The sequence below is a fragment of the Ricinus communis genome, chromosome 1 (genome assembly GCF_019578655.1).
Source record: "Ricinus communis isolate WT05 ecotype wild-type chromosome 1, ASM1957865v1, whole genome shotgun sequence".
Lineage (NCBI taxonomy): Eukaryota > Viridiplantae > Streptophyta > Magnoliopsida > Malpighiales > Euphorbiaceae > Ricinus > Ricinus communis.
In genome coordinates, this window is record NC_063256.1 from 6,664,564 (window position 1) to 6,680,326 (window position 15,763).

A 15,763-nucleotide genomic window follows, 5' to 3' on the forward strand; every position below is an offset into this window, starting at 1 on the left:
CCTCTTTAATAACACGCTGATGTTTTCACCCTGTATCCATGAGAACTAACCCAGAGCTTACCACAAATAAGCACCGGGTACATTCTTGAGTATTGCGCCTGCCTTCAGATTCTGAGTCAGCTAGGCTTTCTTACTAACAGGCGACCTATCTGCATCACTGAAAAAAAAGAATCAGGACTATTCACACACACACACACAAGCAATGCGGTTGCACTCCTGTTCTGGCTAATTTAAGGCTGCAATGCAGATACAGAATAGATACCTGACTCGATTTTCTGTGCCTTCTGTTCACGAAAGTACAAGTGATGTGGTAGCTGATATTGCATGTTGATATAGTGTCTGACATTATATATTCATTTCACATGTAACCACTCAGTTAAAAAGAAAAAGAAAAAGAAAAAGGAAAAAATGTTTCCCCATATAGAATTGCTGTAAATAGCAAAGCAAGCTATCCACATAGGGGCAAATGAATTGTAACTTTTTGCTTAATGCTCCCACATTAGTTAAAAAATAATAATTATAAATAGAATAAGGATCATGTTGGATATACATAAATGTAGTGGAATCAAAAAGCACATTAAAAATCAGTAACTATGAGATTATTTTTATTGCTGCTATGAACCAGCTCCAGAACTGACATCAGAATTGTATTTACTATTCTTCTGAGAAGTCCTTGTTGTTGCAACAAGTGGACTGTTTTCCTCTTCATTAATGATACAAGGTCTGTCCCATTCACCACCCTTGAAAACTGGGTGTACGTATGCATCATGAAGATAAATTCTCAAATTTAGGGTTGGATCTGTGGCTCGTTCAAGTGTATCCCTCACCATTGCATCCTGCAATCACAATGTCAACTCATTATCATGCGCGTAAACACTCACATAAATCTTTAATTGAAGGGGACAAGAAATTATGTCAGCTTTACTATACAGAAAGTACAGGAAGCAAATCAACTTCTAACAAAGCCGAGGATGTCCTGTTAGGTAAATAGCTAAATGTCAATATACCTATGGCTCCACCTAATGCTTCGCTGATCCATAATCTAAAACTTGTCAACATAGTTGTGCAAGATTATCTTTTAGCCAACATAAAATATGTGAACAATGACAATCTCATACACCCATAATATCTTAAATACATCTTCAATATGAGAATTTCAGAATACCATTAGGTAAAGCTCTAATTAATACAAACACCAACCTGTAATGGGAATTTTACAAATGCAGATTCAAAACGCCCCTTGCAGAATATGTGGAACCAAATTGTGAGAATAGGGAGTGCGACAAGCAAAGGTGTTAATTCCTCAGCATCCTTTGTGCTCAGCAGTCCCAACAAAAGAAGTTGAGCTATTATTAAACCAATTATCAAACGGCGGTGCACATCTGGCCAGAAGGCAGCTCCGCTCTCATATTTTTGGTTATATACATTTATAATCTTGCAACAAGAAGAAAATAACCATAAGCACACCCCAAACATTTAGATTTCATGGTGATTTTAAAAGTGAGCATTTTATAAAACTTGAATAGATCATAACAAATGGTTTCTACGAAGTGATATATGACTTGGTAAGTAAAGTAAATTTTTCCCCTAGTTTCCCATGCTTAAAGTACATAAAAAACAAGGGCCATTGCCACAAGCTGCCATACCTGATGACGAAATACCATATAGGAAAAAGCAAAGAAGACAATGATGAAAGGAAGAAGCAAGGGTGTCACAGCAGCATAAACAAGACCTAGCAAGAAATAAAATTGTATCCGGGGTTCAGAAGTTGCAAAATCCACACAACCAGGATCCATTGCTTGATCCCTATCCTGCTCTGTCTTAACTAGAAATGTGTTCTTCAAGTGGAACAGTGCTAATGGTACCAATCTGAGGATCTCTGCAGCAATTGCAGCCCAGCCATCCACCATTATAAAAGTAATGAAGAAAGTGGCTCTTAGCGGGATTGACACACCAATGGTTTTTGGAATTCTGAGGAGCAGCGTAATGACATAAATTAGAGAGTACCTATATCAGAAACCTGCTCCCAAGAAAGAGCATTCAAAGCAAAGTTATAATCCTCTTAGCAAAGTGGAGAAAACAATTGTGGGTTTAGAGAATCTCTAAATACCACAACCCTTTTAACCACATGCTTCAATCAGATATATGTTGTATCCAACAATTTGTATGACTGTGCGGAGCCTAATCTCTGAAGCACCAATTAGTCAGAGGAACATACTCTGTTGCAGACTCATTAAGAAAAGCTTTAAGCTGGTCCATTGCTGTTCCTGTAACAATGCTGCCAATAAACACATTAACAAGAAGAAACAAATGATACTTTGCAGCTGATCGCCTATCCAAAGATGACAGTGATGTAAATCCTTCTATTTTGGACATGATCATAAGAATAATTGGGAGTACGATAAGAAATATCTTCAGAGCAAGGCCTGGAAGAATTCCTTGAATTAAAGACTTAACAGATTTCCTGCAACAAAATTCCCAATAGCAAAAAACTTTACCAAATATACTTGGAAACTTAATTCCACTCATCACAAATTCAATAAACAAAGGGATAGCCGATCATATTATTTGGCCTATGTACATATATATATATGGCCTTATTTATGGCTAGACTATAAGGATATTTAAGAAATGAGATTTTTGTGCTAAGTAAAGCAACAATCTACTAAAATTCATATAGCATTGTTATCAGGATCGAAATAAAAACTATCTTTTCACGTAAATCAGAATATTTGGTTCACTAGCTGTGTGGTATTAACATCAATTCTTTAAAAGGTGAGTAGTTGTCAATAAATGTCTCTTAGGCTTCAGTACTGATGCAGACAAGGAAAACATTAAGAAAAAAAAAATCAAAGAATCCAGAGATTTGGAATTTTGACTCAATAGGTTAAAAATTACTTTTAGGAGTCTTTATATTTGTTTTAAGTCTTTAAATAATAATATTTATTTATTATTGGGAGTTCCAATTTCATGCTATTTTGAATTGTGTGAATCAATTCTTTCCTAGGTGTGATTCCCAAGGAACCCTTTCTTGGATGTGATTACCAGATTTCAGCCTTTATCTTTTCTATTTTCTGTAAATTTACCCTTAGAACAGCTTAACTTAAATCTGTCCTGTCCTACATCGAGTAAGTAATCAATAAAGAGGTTATTTTGATGATTCAAGATATTGATATGTAAAAAGTAGATGATACTAAGAAAATATTTCCAGATGCAACAAAAGGAAAATTTGAGATAATAGCACTTCAAAAAAACACGGTTGCCTATCATCCAAGTCAGAGAGTGCAACACTGCAAGCATTTGAAAAGAAGGCAAAACTAAAAGGAAAGAACAGCTTACATTTCAATCAAAGGTTTCAAGAAAGGAAGAAACTTCTCAATTCCCTCAATGCTGGCTAAAGACTGAACAAGTGCTATAGGTATCATGAAAAAGAAAATTAGAAAAAAAAGACCCACTGCCATAAGCAGTCTTCGAACAGTGAGTTCAACATATGGTATTGCAAGATTATCCCAATAAACATCACGGGGCTCAGGAGCCCTTTCTGCCAACCAAATTGTCGAGTTACTTGATTGCTGAGTTTGAGCACAGACAGCTGCTCCCCATCGGGATTTGAAAGAAACAAATGCTGCTGGAACTACAGCATTAGGATCATTGAGAACCCTTTCTCTTTCTTTTTCTTCCTGGACAAGAATGTCATACATCAAAAGAGTAGAAAGAAGAAAAAAAACTGCATTTCATTTCATTTCATTTCTGTTTATTGCACCCTTGATTTCTCTTCTGAAAATTTATAATAGTAAAATTCACATTTACATATGATGCTTCTTTTGTTTTCTTTAGATTTGAAGAACAAATAACAAATATTCATTTTTTTCTTCGCTAAATGATATCTTTTATAACCAAGAAAATTGATATTTACTGGAAGCAGGCAGCATTTTAGATACTGGAAGAACAAGTATATCAACAGTACTGAAAGGAAAAGGAGATTGATATAAATAATGGAAACATGCAGCTTCAATGCACCTTAATGAAGGTTAATAAGTTCTCGTAACTTCAACACACTAAAGCCATTCCTAATACTAACGGTAGTTTTTAGTATTTAATGTCGTAGATATGTAACTAAACACAAATTTCTAGATTCCTTTTAAAAATAAAGAAATTGGTAAAACTTGAAAGTTTGCCATAACACACCACAATGTCCGTTATTAAACCACAAAACGGTTGCATAACATCACATTTGCTGGAGTCGGTGACTCTTTAGGTCACATTTCCAGGACTGGAAAATTGTCAATCTATTAGATAAAGCCTCAAACAACCTAGCGTGGAACATTAATGTATTTCTTCATGTTAGAACTCCCAATATTATGCCAGCTCATTTTCCCTCTTTTAACTATCAAAACTTATTTCTTTGACTCTTGGCCATATTGGCATTTTCATTCTGGTTTTTCAGTCTCTTCATCTATCCACATTTAACGAAGGGAAGTTCCAGAATTTCACAGAATTGTATATAGATAATGTAGTGATCACAGAAATCTTAAAGAGAATATAGCATATAAAATCGTGAATCTTCAAAATATCATTTACAACTCACTTCTTCACTAAGCTTCCCAATCTCAGAAGTATAGTAGTCAATGGCATCCACTCTAGTTCCCCAGAGACCCCAAACACCTGTCTATAAATATAGGCAAGCATGGCACAATTAAAATAAAGAAATATTCTATCCAGGAATTTCTCTCTCAGAAAGAAAGAAAAAAAAAAAGAGCACACTAGGCCAGAATGATTTAATATAGAAGTACCTTTTTAGTAGGCTTCACCGAAGGATTTCTATCATATTTATTCTGGTAATAGATCAACCAATTCTGCAAACTCTTTTTCTTTGCAACCAGGCTTGCAAGCTTATTTGCATTATATACAACCTAAGAAATTAAATTGAATCACCAATAAATGATAAAGTTCAGCTGCAAAGGAGTAAGAACAAAAAGTTGATCCTTCCAGACAGTCCTCAAGTTTTAGAGCTTTCGCACATTACTAATCATTCTATCTCCATCCTTGGTTCCTATTTTTTTTCTTTTAAAAGTTTTGTACATTATGTGATAATATTTTTACCAATCAAACTAATATAATTGACACATCTAGTTAAATATATGCACACCTGATGAGAAAGATAATGATCAGGATGATTTACACAAAAGAAATGTTCAACATGCTCAGTGATTGATTCATCAGGATCTGGAGGAACATTCCTCACAAGAACCTGCAAAAAAATTACAGTTAGTGCTAGCAAGAAAATATCAAATATATAATTAAGAAAACTCTTCCTGCTGCAACAAATGCTCACACAAACATTGCACTTGCAAATGTTATAGGCATCCACTCAATCCAGTATATTGATTCAACATTAAATAAGACTATGGCAAACATGTAAAAACCTAATTACTTCCAAATTGAAAAGGCATGGCCTCCAATAAAAATGTCTATTTAAGTAATCCAAAGCACTCACCAACATCGGTGAAATGCTTTTGGTAATGATACCCTGCCCAATTTATCGCATGATCAATAAAAGGTAGTGAACATCCGCCCCTTTTTCTTAAGAGAATAGTGTGCTGTTAACACATTGAAATTAGGATCGGAAGTTTTAATAACACTAGCAATTAAACTCTATCTTTTATGATAAATTAATGGCAAAGGAATTGATTATCCAACTTCATCTCTTTAGACCGAGCAAATAATGATCCACAAAGCTACAAAGTCACCACTAAATGATTATTTATATATTTATATGCAAAATAAATTAACATAAGAATTCCATTTTCTGGAGATTCAAATATAAATTGGATCCATTCATCACTTGAAAATAGTATTTAAGTTTGCTGTTATCAAATTTGGTCCTCAGAGAAAGCATGACCCCGGTTAAATTTTTGGTGCTTCCCTTTTTTTCTATTAGTTCTGAAGTTATTCATCACATCAAGGGAAAAATGGTCACATTTCTCCAGAAAGAAAAAGTAAAAAGGACAGATATAAGTAAACATCAGTACAGGTTGGATAACCTATAATTTCCAAACAGTTCACATATACTTTCTGTTCTATCTTCGAAAACCAAAATCATATATTTTTACACATGTAAATTTGAAATGGTAATGAAGCAATGAAAAAACAAAGCGTCAAGGATATTAAATAAACTCACTGTAAATTGGTCAGGACGACGGCTTTCAGATGCTAAAAATTGCAAGCGCATAATAGCTACTCTCTTGTACTCTTTGTAGATTACATAGAATGTCCAAAATGTGAAGACATATGACATTACAACATGTGCCCAGAACCTTGAAAGGAATAATAACATGGCTTCTATTAGTTGACAGAATTAAGGGGCATGTATCTGCAAATTGAGCCTCCTAAATAGACTTTCCAAATGAACTATATTGCCACAATTGATAATTTGATGGCTCTTGTTAGTGTCATTTGAACCTAAATCAAAGATCCTAGCACTGGAGTCCATGATCTTTATGTAAAACCAGCTAAATGAAATCTCTCGAAGAAACCTAAAGTTCTGTCTGTAATAAAGATTGCAGCCTTGTTATATGCAAGTTTATAGTTTCTGAGTCTCAGTTTAGAGCATATTTATGAGCCAAATTAAAATTTCAATATATTCTGATCATTATAGCAGCTAAACCTGAAAGCTTTGGGTTGGGTTGCCATACAACTTATATTCAAAGTAATTGTAAATCCAATAACATTATAAAGGTTAAATAATTATTTTTGACATTAACACATTCTTCTTCGGAAAAACTTCTTTAGCTTTGAGGAAGCTCTGTTCCATAAAAATGGCAAGCACACAAATTCCAAAAACAAGGGATTAAAACAGAGGAAGTTGGTAGCAAATTATTTCTTACCTTTTGGATCCAGGAGGAATATTCGATATTGACATTTTGTCAATATCGCTATAAGTCAGATCCTTGATATGCTCCAAAGTCTCCCCAGTCCAGTTGACAGGCACCAAAACCCCAAAAGCAAGTACAGTTATAGGGACAAAAATCTTCAAGCTGGACATTAGGATTGTCAAATTAGACAATGCACCCAAGGGAAACAATATATTTACATAAAGCACCTACTGTGTTAAAGCTCACGTGCTTGTCTATATGTCATTGCCAATAGAATTCATATTGGTTATGAAAATTGATCTTACATATGTACTAAAAGATTCATTTCAAAAAGGGAATGAGATTACCAACAATATACTGATACATTTTTAGGAGAAAATGATCGCATTTGATACAACTCACTGTCTTTCTGTCTCTTTTTTCTCCAATAGCCCATAATGTCAATAAGCAAGAACCAAAAGTGAATGTAATGAATTTGCAAGCAAAGTCTTCAAGAAAGGGATGAATGCATATGGTAACTTCAATAGATATTGCATCCCTCGGACATGTTAAGCAAGCAAGGGCAAGAAACAAGAAGGGGAAAAGGGAACATACCCGAGAAGGTAAATCCGAATATAGACTACAGAGTCAAGTCCTGCGTGATCAATAAGCTCAAGTTCTGGCATTCTCAATGCTGCAGGCATCCAATTCAAAAACCGGATATATGTTTTGGCATCCAAATTCACAAATTTAGTTACAAATGCCCTAGAGTGTGTTGGGCTAGCTCTAATCCCTTTAAGATACCATTTTGGGAAATAAACTCTATCATTAATAGGTTGAAGCCGTAAAATTGCAAATGCAATGAGAAATGCAATTGCAGATAGAAGATTAACAGCAGCTGAGTAACCAATATCTTGAAGGTTGGCCATTTCTCTCCTTGCACACTAACAATTACCTACAGTTACATTGTAAAGAAGTGAGAAACATCTTAATTTCAACCTCCAGGCAACTAACAGCTAGTCAAGTGAAGAAATAACTCGGTATCAAACTGGTCTTTGTTTGAGTGGGCCGCGGTAAGTGACTTGAAATTGAATTCTTCAAACATCATATCATTTGGAGCATGTTTTCACTTCTTTCATAATGCCTTATTGATTTGCTTGTATTGCAGGAGCTGAACTCAAGCAATTATGATCTTTCCAAAACAGAGAAATGACTAATTATAGAATGCGAATCAATTGAACTCTTAAATTTTAAATTTTACACACTATAACCAGGTTTGCCTTTTCAGAAATTTTCGTCGATACTCGAAGGATATTCTTTTTCCTTACCGATTATCAACAGACAAGAATTATATATATAGATTAATTTTGGGGATAGTACTGCCAAAATTAACCCAAACGCATAAAAGAACTTGCACATATTATAGTTGCACGCAAAAACAAGTAACTGTAATACACGACCGCAAACATGCATATGCGAAACATGATAATGAGACTACTCTCTAACTAAAAACTAAGAACGACAAAAAATTCGATTCACCTACAAAGTAAATAGCCAAAGCATTGTTATCTTCTCCAGAAGTCTCGAAGAACATTAAAGAAAAAGAAAAAGAAAATGTTGTCTGTTCCTTTTTATTCAAATGGCTGTAATCAAACGATAAATATCGCAGGAAATCAAACGAATGAGAAACACACAAATGCTGATGATTAAAAAAAACAAGTACCTGATATTGTACCTCTTCCTGCACAAAGTTGTAAGTTGTAAGAAATGGAATTTGATTGGTTGACTAGGAGAGAAGAAACTAGAGTTTTCGATTTTGGTTTGGTGTTAAAATGTATTGTTTCGATCAATCAAGGAGAAAGAAATGCCAACAGAGAGTTTGTGAATATGGCGGCAAGAAGAACGGAGCCGGTTTTGCGGCCTTTTTAGTAGCGGCATATTTGATGACAAATATTTGAATCTTTTCCTATTGTCAATTTCACCACATCCTCGTTTATTCCGTGTTCACGTCGTTAATTGCTAAGCAATTTGATAGCGTACGTACCAATCGCAAATAATTAAAATATTTTGAATTATTAAAAATTAAGAGTATTAATTAAATAGTGATTGAAAATCTAAAATAATTATTGATCAATATATTCAAAGCTTAATACATTACATATTTTTAAATATAAGTTATTATATAAAAATGAATTTATAATTGTAACTAAATGTTTTAATTTTCAATTTAATAAGTAAGATAATAAAAATACATATATATTCTAAAATAGTTTTCAATATTTTTCTTCATCATTAGTAGTTACAGAATTATTTGTACTTAACCATATTATCTTCTCTAATAATTATTATTAAAAATTATTAATTTTTAAATATCATATTTATTAATCATTTGATCTTTTCAAATATGTATTAATTAATATATATTAATTTATTAAATATTATCGGTTTGTATTTTACTTTAATTTCTATGTAGATTTAAAAAAATATAAAAATTTATAATAATAAATAATAATTTTTATTTCTTCTATAATATTTTTATTAAAATTTTTCATGAAAAACTATCATTTTGAAATGTAAACATAAAAATTAGTTGTGAATATCTTTTTCTTTTGAAAGGAATTGCATATATCAATATGTATATTAATTAATAAAAGTTTACTATAAAGTTAGGTTTGACAATTGTATAGTAAACTAATAAATAAGAAGAAAATGTAAAATGCAATTTAAGAGGGATAAAAAGGAAAGTTAATCATTTTATTTGAAACTGAAGAAGTATTATATATGATAAAATATGAAGTTAATTAATCACCTATATTGCCATTAATTTAATTTTATATATTGATTGGTAATTAAATTGATTAGAATGTGTTGCTATTTCTATCTCATGTTTACTTGATATCCATAGAGGTGCATTTTTGGTGAATTGCTGGCACGCTTGATCTGTTTATAGCAACCTATGAAATGTGATTCGCAATCTTATTGCGACACAACATTCTTACCTAATTCTTATTGGATTGCAGCTTATGAAAGCGTAATAATAGGAATCGTTTTTAGAAAAACACTTTTTGGTGAAGATTAAATGTCCCTTTTTAATCTTCATTTTTGCGAATTAATATTATTTTTTTTCCCGCGTTTTCAGTTCAATTCAAAATCATTTGCATATCGAAGTGCTATTCAGTTAATTAAACTATAATTTGACTATTAATTTCTTCATTTTCAGTTTTAATTCATTTAGCATGTACTCATTTTTTGTTCATGTTCTTTAGATCCTTTGGTTTTTTTTTTTTATTGAAATAAATTCTAACAATCGACCAATCACTATTTGTCCCTTTTTCATATTCATTGATGAAAAGAATAAAACAATTGCACCATAAAAGCCAATATAAGAAACATATGAAGAAAACAAAATATTAGAAGCATATATAAGCCATGAATAAACCATCCAAATTATTTATTATAATCATTTTGATTGTAAGAATATATATAATTTTAATAAAATTTAATTTTTACCATTTTTAATTAACAAACTCTACTCTCTATCTATTTTCACTTCCAATTTTCCCAATCCAAAATAACAACTAAATACTTAACAGAAAAGGTATACTGCAAAAATATATGAAAAAAGAATTACCAGAACACTCAAATACAGAAAAGGATTTATATCACATAGACAGGTCGGAGGACATCCAAAATCAGGAACAAGTCAAGGAACTAAAATAGGTTTCTATTACATTACTCTGCCGTTTCTCACCCATGACCCACTCCAATGTATCCCTCACTCCCTCCAGAAACACACAAACAAGAAAAGAAGAACAAAATCCCATGTCAGCACAACATTTTAATTATCGAAAATCATGACCCACATCACCATACCATGCCCCACCGCGAAACGGCAATCAGTTAGCAGACTCTTCTCGTAGCAACCTTAAACTCTCATTTCTTACCGCATGATTATCATCGTCATCATCAATAGCTGCACCTGCACTTCCACAGTTATCCTCATCGGATGACAGCGGCACAAGCCAACAACACCCATACAAATGCCCATTCAAACACACAAAATACTCCAGCCCATCTTCACGCGAGCCAAGCCGTCTAGCTGCGGTTTTGGGAACAAGCCGAGCCGAAGTCATGCTCCACACACGAAACCCACAATAAGGACACCTAGTTCTCTTTTCAAGTTCCACCTGCCGTCTGATCAAACAAGCTCTCGTTCTTGATTTCATAAATCCCTTGAATACCCCTCTATAAATCCCTAAATCATCCTCATTATTGCTCGCTGAATGCTCACATGGATCGCTGACATACAATAAATCGCCTCTACATTTCTTATTTAGAAAGCTTTGACCGGACGTTTTAGAAAAGCGGGAGGTTTCAATAAAATGGCCAGGTGAAGGTTGACTCACTTTGAAATTCTGAGTTGACTCGCAACCGCAACAGTAGAACATGAGCTTCGCAATCGCATGCCAGCTATCACCAAAAGGAGCATTGGGAGCACCGTTTGTTAATGAGGCTAACATCCGCGGTGCACGATACACGCACAGCTCGCGCCATAGGAACCGTTTAGCTATGGCGCGAAGTTTCCGGTTGACGGAGGCTGTCGCGCAGAGAGCGTGCAAGTCCCATTTTATTGACTCAAAAACTAGAACGAGTATACGCTCGTTGAGTATTCCTGACTCGCCAGAATCACATCCCTGATTCGGCGTGCTTGTTTTTAGTTTCCTGCCGGCGTTCATTACGGCAATACTGCTTGAGCAGTGAGCTAACTCGATCCCGTAGTGTAATGCAGTTGACGCGGCTGTTTATATGATACGACGGTGAAAGATTTATCCGACACAGGTCCTGTTAATGGTGACAAACACGCGTCCGGTTACTATTTGTCTAAAGGACTCGTGGCGTAATGTGATTGCTTGAATCTATGATATAGAATCGAGGAATAGCGTCAGGGATTGGTACCTAATGCGCTTAGACAACACGTGTCCTTTCCCGATGAACCTGAGAAATATCTGTTTTCGTGGCTCCAAAATATCCCCATTTTTGACATGGCGTCTTTTAATATCAATCTCACTTCTATATACGTTAAGATTAATAAACCTTTTTTTATTATTCAAACGCGTTTGTTGAGGAGAGTGGGTAATTTAATATTTGGTCTGACTAAATGGAGACAAGGTCTTACTCTTTGTTTGGAAATAAATAAATAAATAAATAATAAGTTAAAAGATATGGATAAAGTTAAAAGTGAGAAATAGAGAAAAATAACGTTTAAAATTATTTTATCCCGAAATAAGAGAAAATCTTAAATTTAAATTCTAGAAATGAAAGAATAAAACAATAATTTGGCACTTAAATATCTTTATTTGTATTTTTAAACACAAGAAAATAAATTTAATTTCTTGATTTTTTCTATACCTTCTCTAATAAAAAAATATAAAAAAAAATAAAAGAATGGCATAGAAATGCGTACCAAGCACGATGCTAATCAGTTAGACCGGTATAATCGACTGCAACTGATATATTCTTTAGCCGTTGGCCACATGTCCTGTGTAAATGACAAATGTGGTGGACGTGTCATCAACTGGCATATTGAAATGTGCACTGAAGTGACAGTATGTAGTACGTGGTGGGCCGTACAAGCGCGTATAGACACGTGTAGTAATCTGAGTCATTGAGGAATACCTTTAAAGGATTGTCAATGTAGGATATCGATCCGCAGATGCTTTTGGTCGCTTTTGTGCGGTTACTCTGGTGCAATCATACAGGTTCAATCAACCTCAACCTCAACCTCCATACCGGACGTGTCTTGTGCGTACTTTTATTTAATCCATATGATGCTTTTGTTATGTCTCCGCCTTTTTGAATGGACAAAAAAAATGAACTTATGCAATCATGGTACAAGTAGACAACCCGTCCTGTCCGCACTATTTATCTTTATAAAAGGCGAATTACATAGCTGCCCCCTGAATTTATCTTTTCTTTTATAATTTACTTCTCAAACTCAACTTTAATTCAATTAAAATTTATTATTTTACGAATTTATGATATTTAAATTATTTTTAAATGAGTGTTAAAAAAGGGCATTCCGTTCTTATTTAGTTATTGTTTACTATAAAATAATAATATTTTATTACCAATAATTGAATTCTACATTTTTTATCATGTTTACAATGTTGTAAATGTCTACAAGAAACTAGCATTAAGTCTACTAATTACAGCTCTATGACTACCAGCATTTGAAACCATGAGTTCACCATTATAAAGTCATTCCAATAACATAACAAGCACCATCACTCTTTTCAAAAACTTCTTCAATATTTAAATTACCATTTTTAATAGAATTTTTTTGTTCCATTGCCGATATTTTTTTATAAATATCTACCTGTTTAGAGTCCTTATTAAAATCAATACAAGCAAAGAATCAATTCTTTATGCCATATCTTTTTCCTCGTTTACAATACGCCGACTAACAATCTCCTTCAACTTCTATCATTTTCGATATTTTTGCTTCATCTTTTCTCAACGTCTCTAAACTACCTCTCCAAACCTGTTGCATCATCAGAATAATAATTCTCACCAGTTTTTTTCTCTTCAACACCGTGACACTGGATTTCACCTCTTAAAGAATTACTAACAAAGATTTAGACGATGTAGACAATAAAAAAGCCACTCATGATGTTGATGTTGATGTTGATTTAGGTGACACAAGCGACGAAGTAGGCAATATCATATTTGTTTTACTTTGTGTAATTTAAAAAAAGTGAGAAATTAAATATAGTAATATCCACTATTATAACTTTTTAAAATGCCTCTTATTCTTATTATGGAAAAGTGATTAGTGATTAAAGTCATTTGTTATAAAATTAGTCATACATCATATTAGTATCGTATATTTATTTTATATGCCAAATTAGTTTCTAAATTTAAGGTCTATAATCATGTGTAATCCGAGATATTGTAAACAATCACCATGCTTCATACTATATAAACACAGTTTAAATAGATAATAGGAGGTCAAATTTTTTTGGTATTCTTTTTCTAGAATTAGTTGCAATTTCAAATAGCATTAACAATTTTCTCATAATATTTTTTGAGGATTAAGATTTTACGCGTAAATTATAAGTTTTTCAAGAAAATGAGATGAAAAAGAAATGGACGAAACAAAAACCCAAAAGGAAATGCTAATTGTTGATGTTCTCTTTACCATACTAACAAATATTACTGACATGTTTTTATTCTCTTTCCATATAAATTTTATCTTTGACATTCACATTTAATTTTTTATTATCATAATAAAGGCGGTGAATACGACTAATGAATTTTTGTTGGGCGTGATCATATGAACTCTTATATAAAATAGAACGTTAACTAGTTTGAAATGTGACCAAACCCATTATTGTAACGCCAATCTTAAGACCAAATTGATGAAAATCCAATCAAAGCGTGATATGAATAGTTCTGTAGGAGGTTGGTCTCAAGAATTATCCTCCAAAATCTAAATTCAAACTTATATAATTTGGTGAAAGCAGCTCAACTACTAGTCTACAGCCCTAGATGGTAATTTCACATGTATTAGGCAATAAGAAAATTACCCATAGAATTATCTAATTCATATCGTCTTATAAATAAAAGAATTATTTTAAATTCTTTTATCCATTTTTTTTTTTTTTTTTGGCGGAGTAAATGTAAACCTAGCAACCTTTCTATTAATCTTCCCATTTCAAGCATTGAATTTCAGGAATTGCTATACTCAGGATTAGTGGCTTACCTCTTAAGAGAGGGATGGGACTTAAGATTCTAGTCCCATACTATACAAACTTTGGGCTTCAAGAATCTCAGATCCATTTTTAACAAAATAAAACAGCTTAGTAGCTCACTTTATGTGGGTCATTGTATGGGCCGGCAGCTCAACTTGTTAATATTTTTTTTAAGGAAATCTCACTATTTATCCATTTTTTGAATAATTATAAAATTACTTGATTTTTTTTATTTTTTTAATATTTTCTGCTATTTTAGAAGTATCTATTTTTTTTTTATCTTTTTCATTCTTTTTAAAATTAATTTCAGATATTTAATATATGTCGTACTTTAATAAGTATATATCTTTTGACGTTGAACATTTGAATTGAATTTTTCTTTCATTTTTAAAAAGTTTTAAATATTCAAATTATACAATTATCTGGCAAATGCATACTCTTTGTTCAATTTTTTATTTTATTTTACACTTTATTTCATTTGTAAAAGATTGAGATATCTAACATATAATTTATTATAGACTATTTTAAATTAAATATATACTTTTTGGTGTTATTTACGTTAAAAGTATATCGGGCAATATATTTTTCTTTTTTAATATATATTAAACATATATTTCTTTTATCTTATAGCATTTTATCTAATTTTTCGAATATAATGTCCTCAATACCTTTCTAAATTTTTAAATTAGATAAATATATTTTAATTTATCTATTTATTTATTGATCATTAATATTATAAAATCAAATAAAATGTAATATTTTACAACAATTATTGTATTTTAAATTCATTATCTATAAAATAATTGAATATATATATTTTTTTTCAAAATATACCAAACATATTATATTTTCATTTGAAAAAGCCAAATATGATCTTTATGTAAATAAATTTCGTTTTAAAATATTTTTATAAATAAAATTTCATTTTTAGATATTCTTATTATCATAATTTTTTTTTATATTTATGGATTTATGAAACAATTCCAATTTTTTATCGGAGAAGCCCAAAAGCTGATATCCTTAGTTGGGCGACATAAAGGCCCAAAAGGGTATTCTCCGACCAGACACAGAGGTCAGATGTGGCGAATTACTGTTCAGCCCATTCCAAAATTATTATTATTGCAGTTGGTAGGTCACGTGTAATTACACAAAACAATC

At 32.3% G+C, this 15,763-nt stretch overlaps 2 protein-coding genes across 3 annotated transcripts; both read right to left on the reverse strand.

Moving 5' to 3' along the window:
• Window positions 1-499: 499 nt before the first annotated feature.
• LOC8266782 (CSC1-like protein At4g02900) lies at window positions 500-8,842 on the reverse strand. Of its 2 annotated transcripts, none has more exons than XM_048372376.1 (12): window positions 8,590-8,842; window positions 7,470-7,809; window positions 6,888-7,037; window positions 6,182-6,317; window positions 5,150-5,251; window positions 4,794-4,913; window positions 4,589-4,669; window positions 3,340-3,680; window positions 2,219-2,464; window positions 1,647-1,971; window positions 1,201-1,434; window positions 500-836 (listed from the first exon to the last, which is right to left on the reverse strand). In XM_048372376.1, the coding sequence occupies exons 2-12, from the start codon at window positions 7,781-7,783 to the stop codon at window positions 615-617; spliced, it is 2,271 nt and encodes a 756-aa protein (XP_048228333.1). In that variant the 5' UTR covers window positions 7,784-7,809; window positions 8,590-8,842; the 3' UTR covers window positions 500-614. The 2 variants fall into 2 exon arrangements, with proteins under 2 accessions (XP_048228333.1, XP_002533077.1); XM_002533031.4 differs by having other exon boundaries at window positions 8,578-8,842.
• A 1,656-nt stretch (window positions 8,843-10,498) lies between these two features.
• LOC8266781 (EID1-like F-box protein 3) lies at window positions 10,499-11,969 on the reverse strand. Its single transcript, XM_002533030.4, has one exon. The coding sequence runs from the start codon at window positions 11,588-11,590 to the stop codon at window positions 10,751-10,753; it is 840 nt and encodes a 279-aa protein (XP_002533076.1). The 5' UTR covers window positions 11,591-11,969; the 3' UTR covers window positions 10,499-10,750.
• Window positions 11,970-15,763: the final 3,794 nt, after the last annotated feature.

Coding starts and splice junctions, on each gene's coding strand:
- LOC8266782 (XM_048372376.1), bottom strand. CDS start 7,783: ATGGCCAACCTTCAAGATATTGGTTACTCAGCTGCTGTTAATCTTCTA. Junction 7,038..7,469: donor ATTCGGATTTACCTTCTCGG/GTATGTTCCCTT, acceptor CCTAATGTCCAG/CTTGAAGATTTTTGTCCCTA. Junction 3,681..4,588: donor TTGGGAAGCTTAGTGAAGAA/GTGAGTTGTAAA, acceptor ATTCTTGTCCAG/GAAGAAAAAGAAAGAGAAAG.
- LOC8266781 (XM_002533030.4), bottom strand. CDS start 11,590: ATGAACGCCGGCAGGAAACTAAAAACAAGCACGCCGAATCAGGGATGT.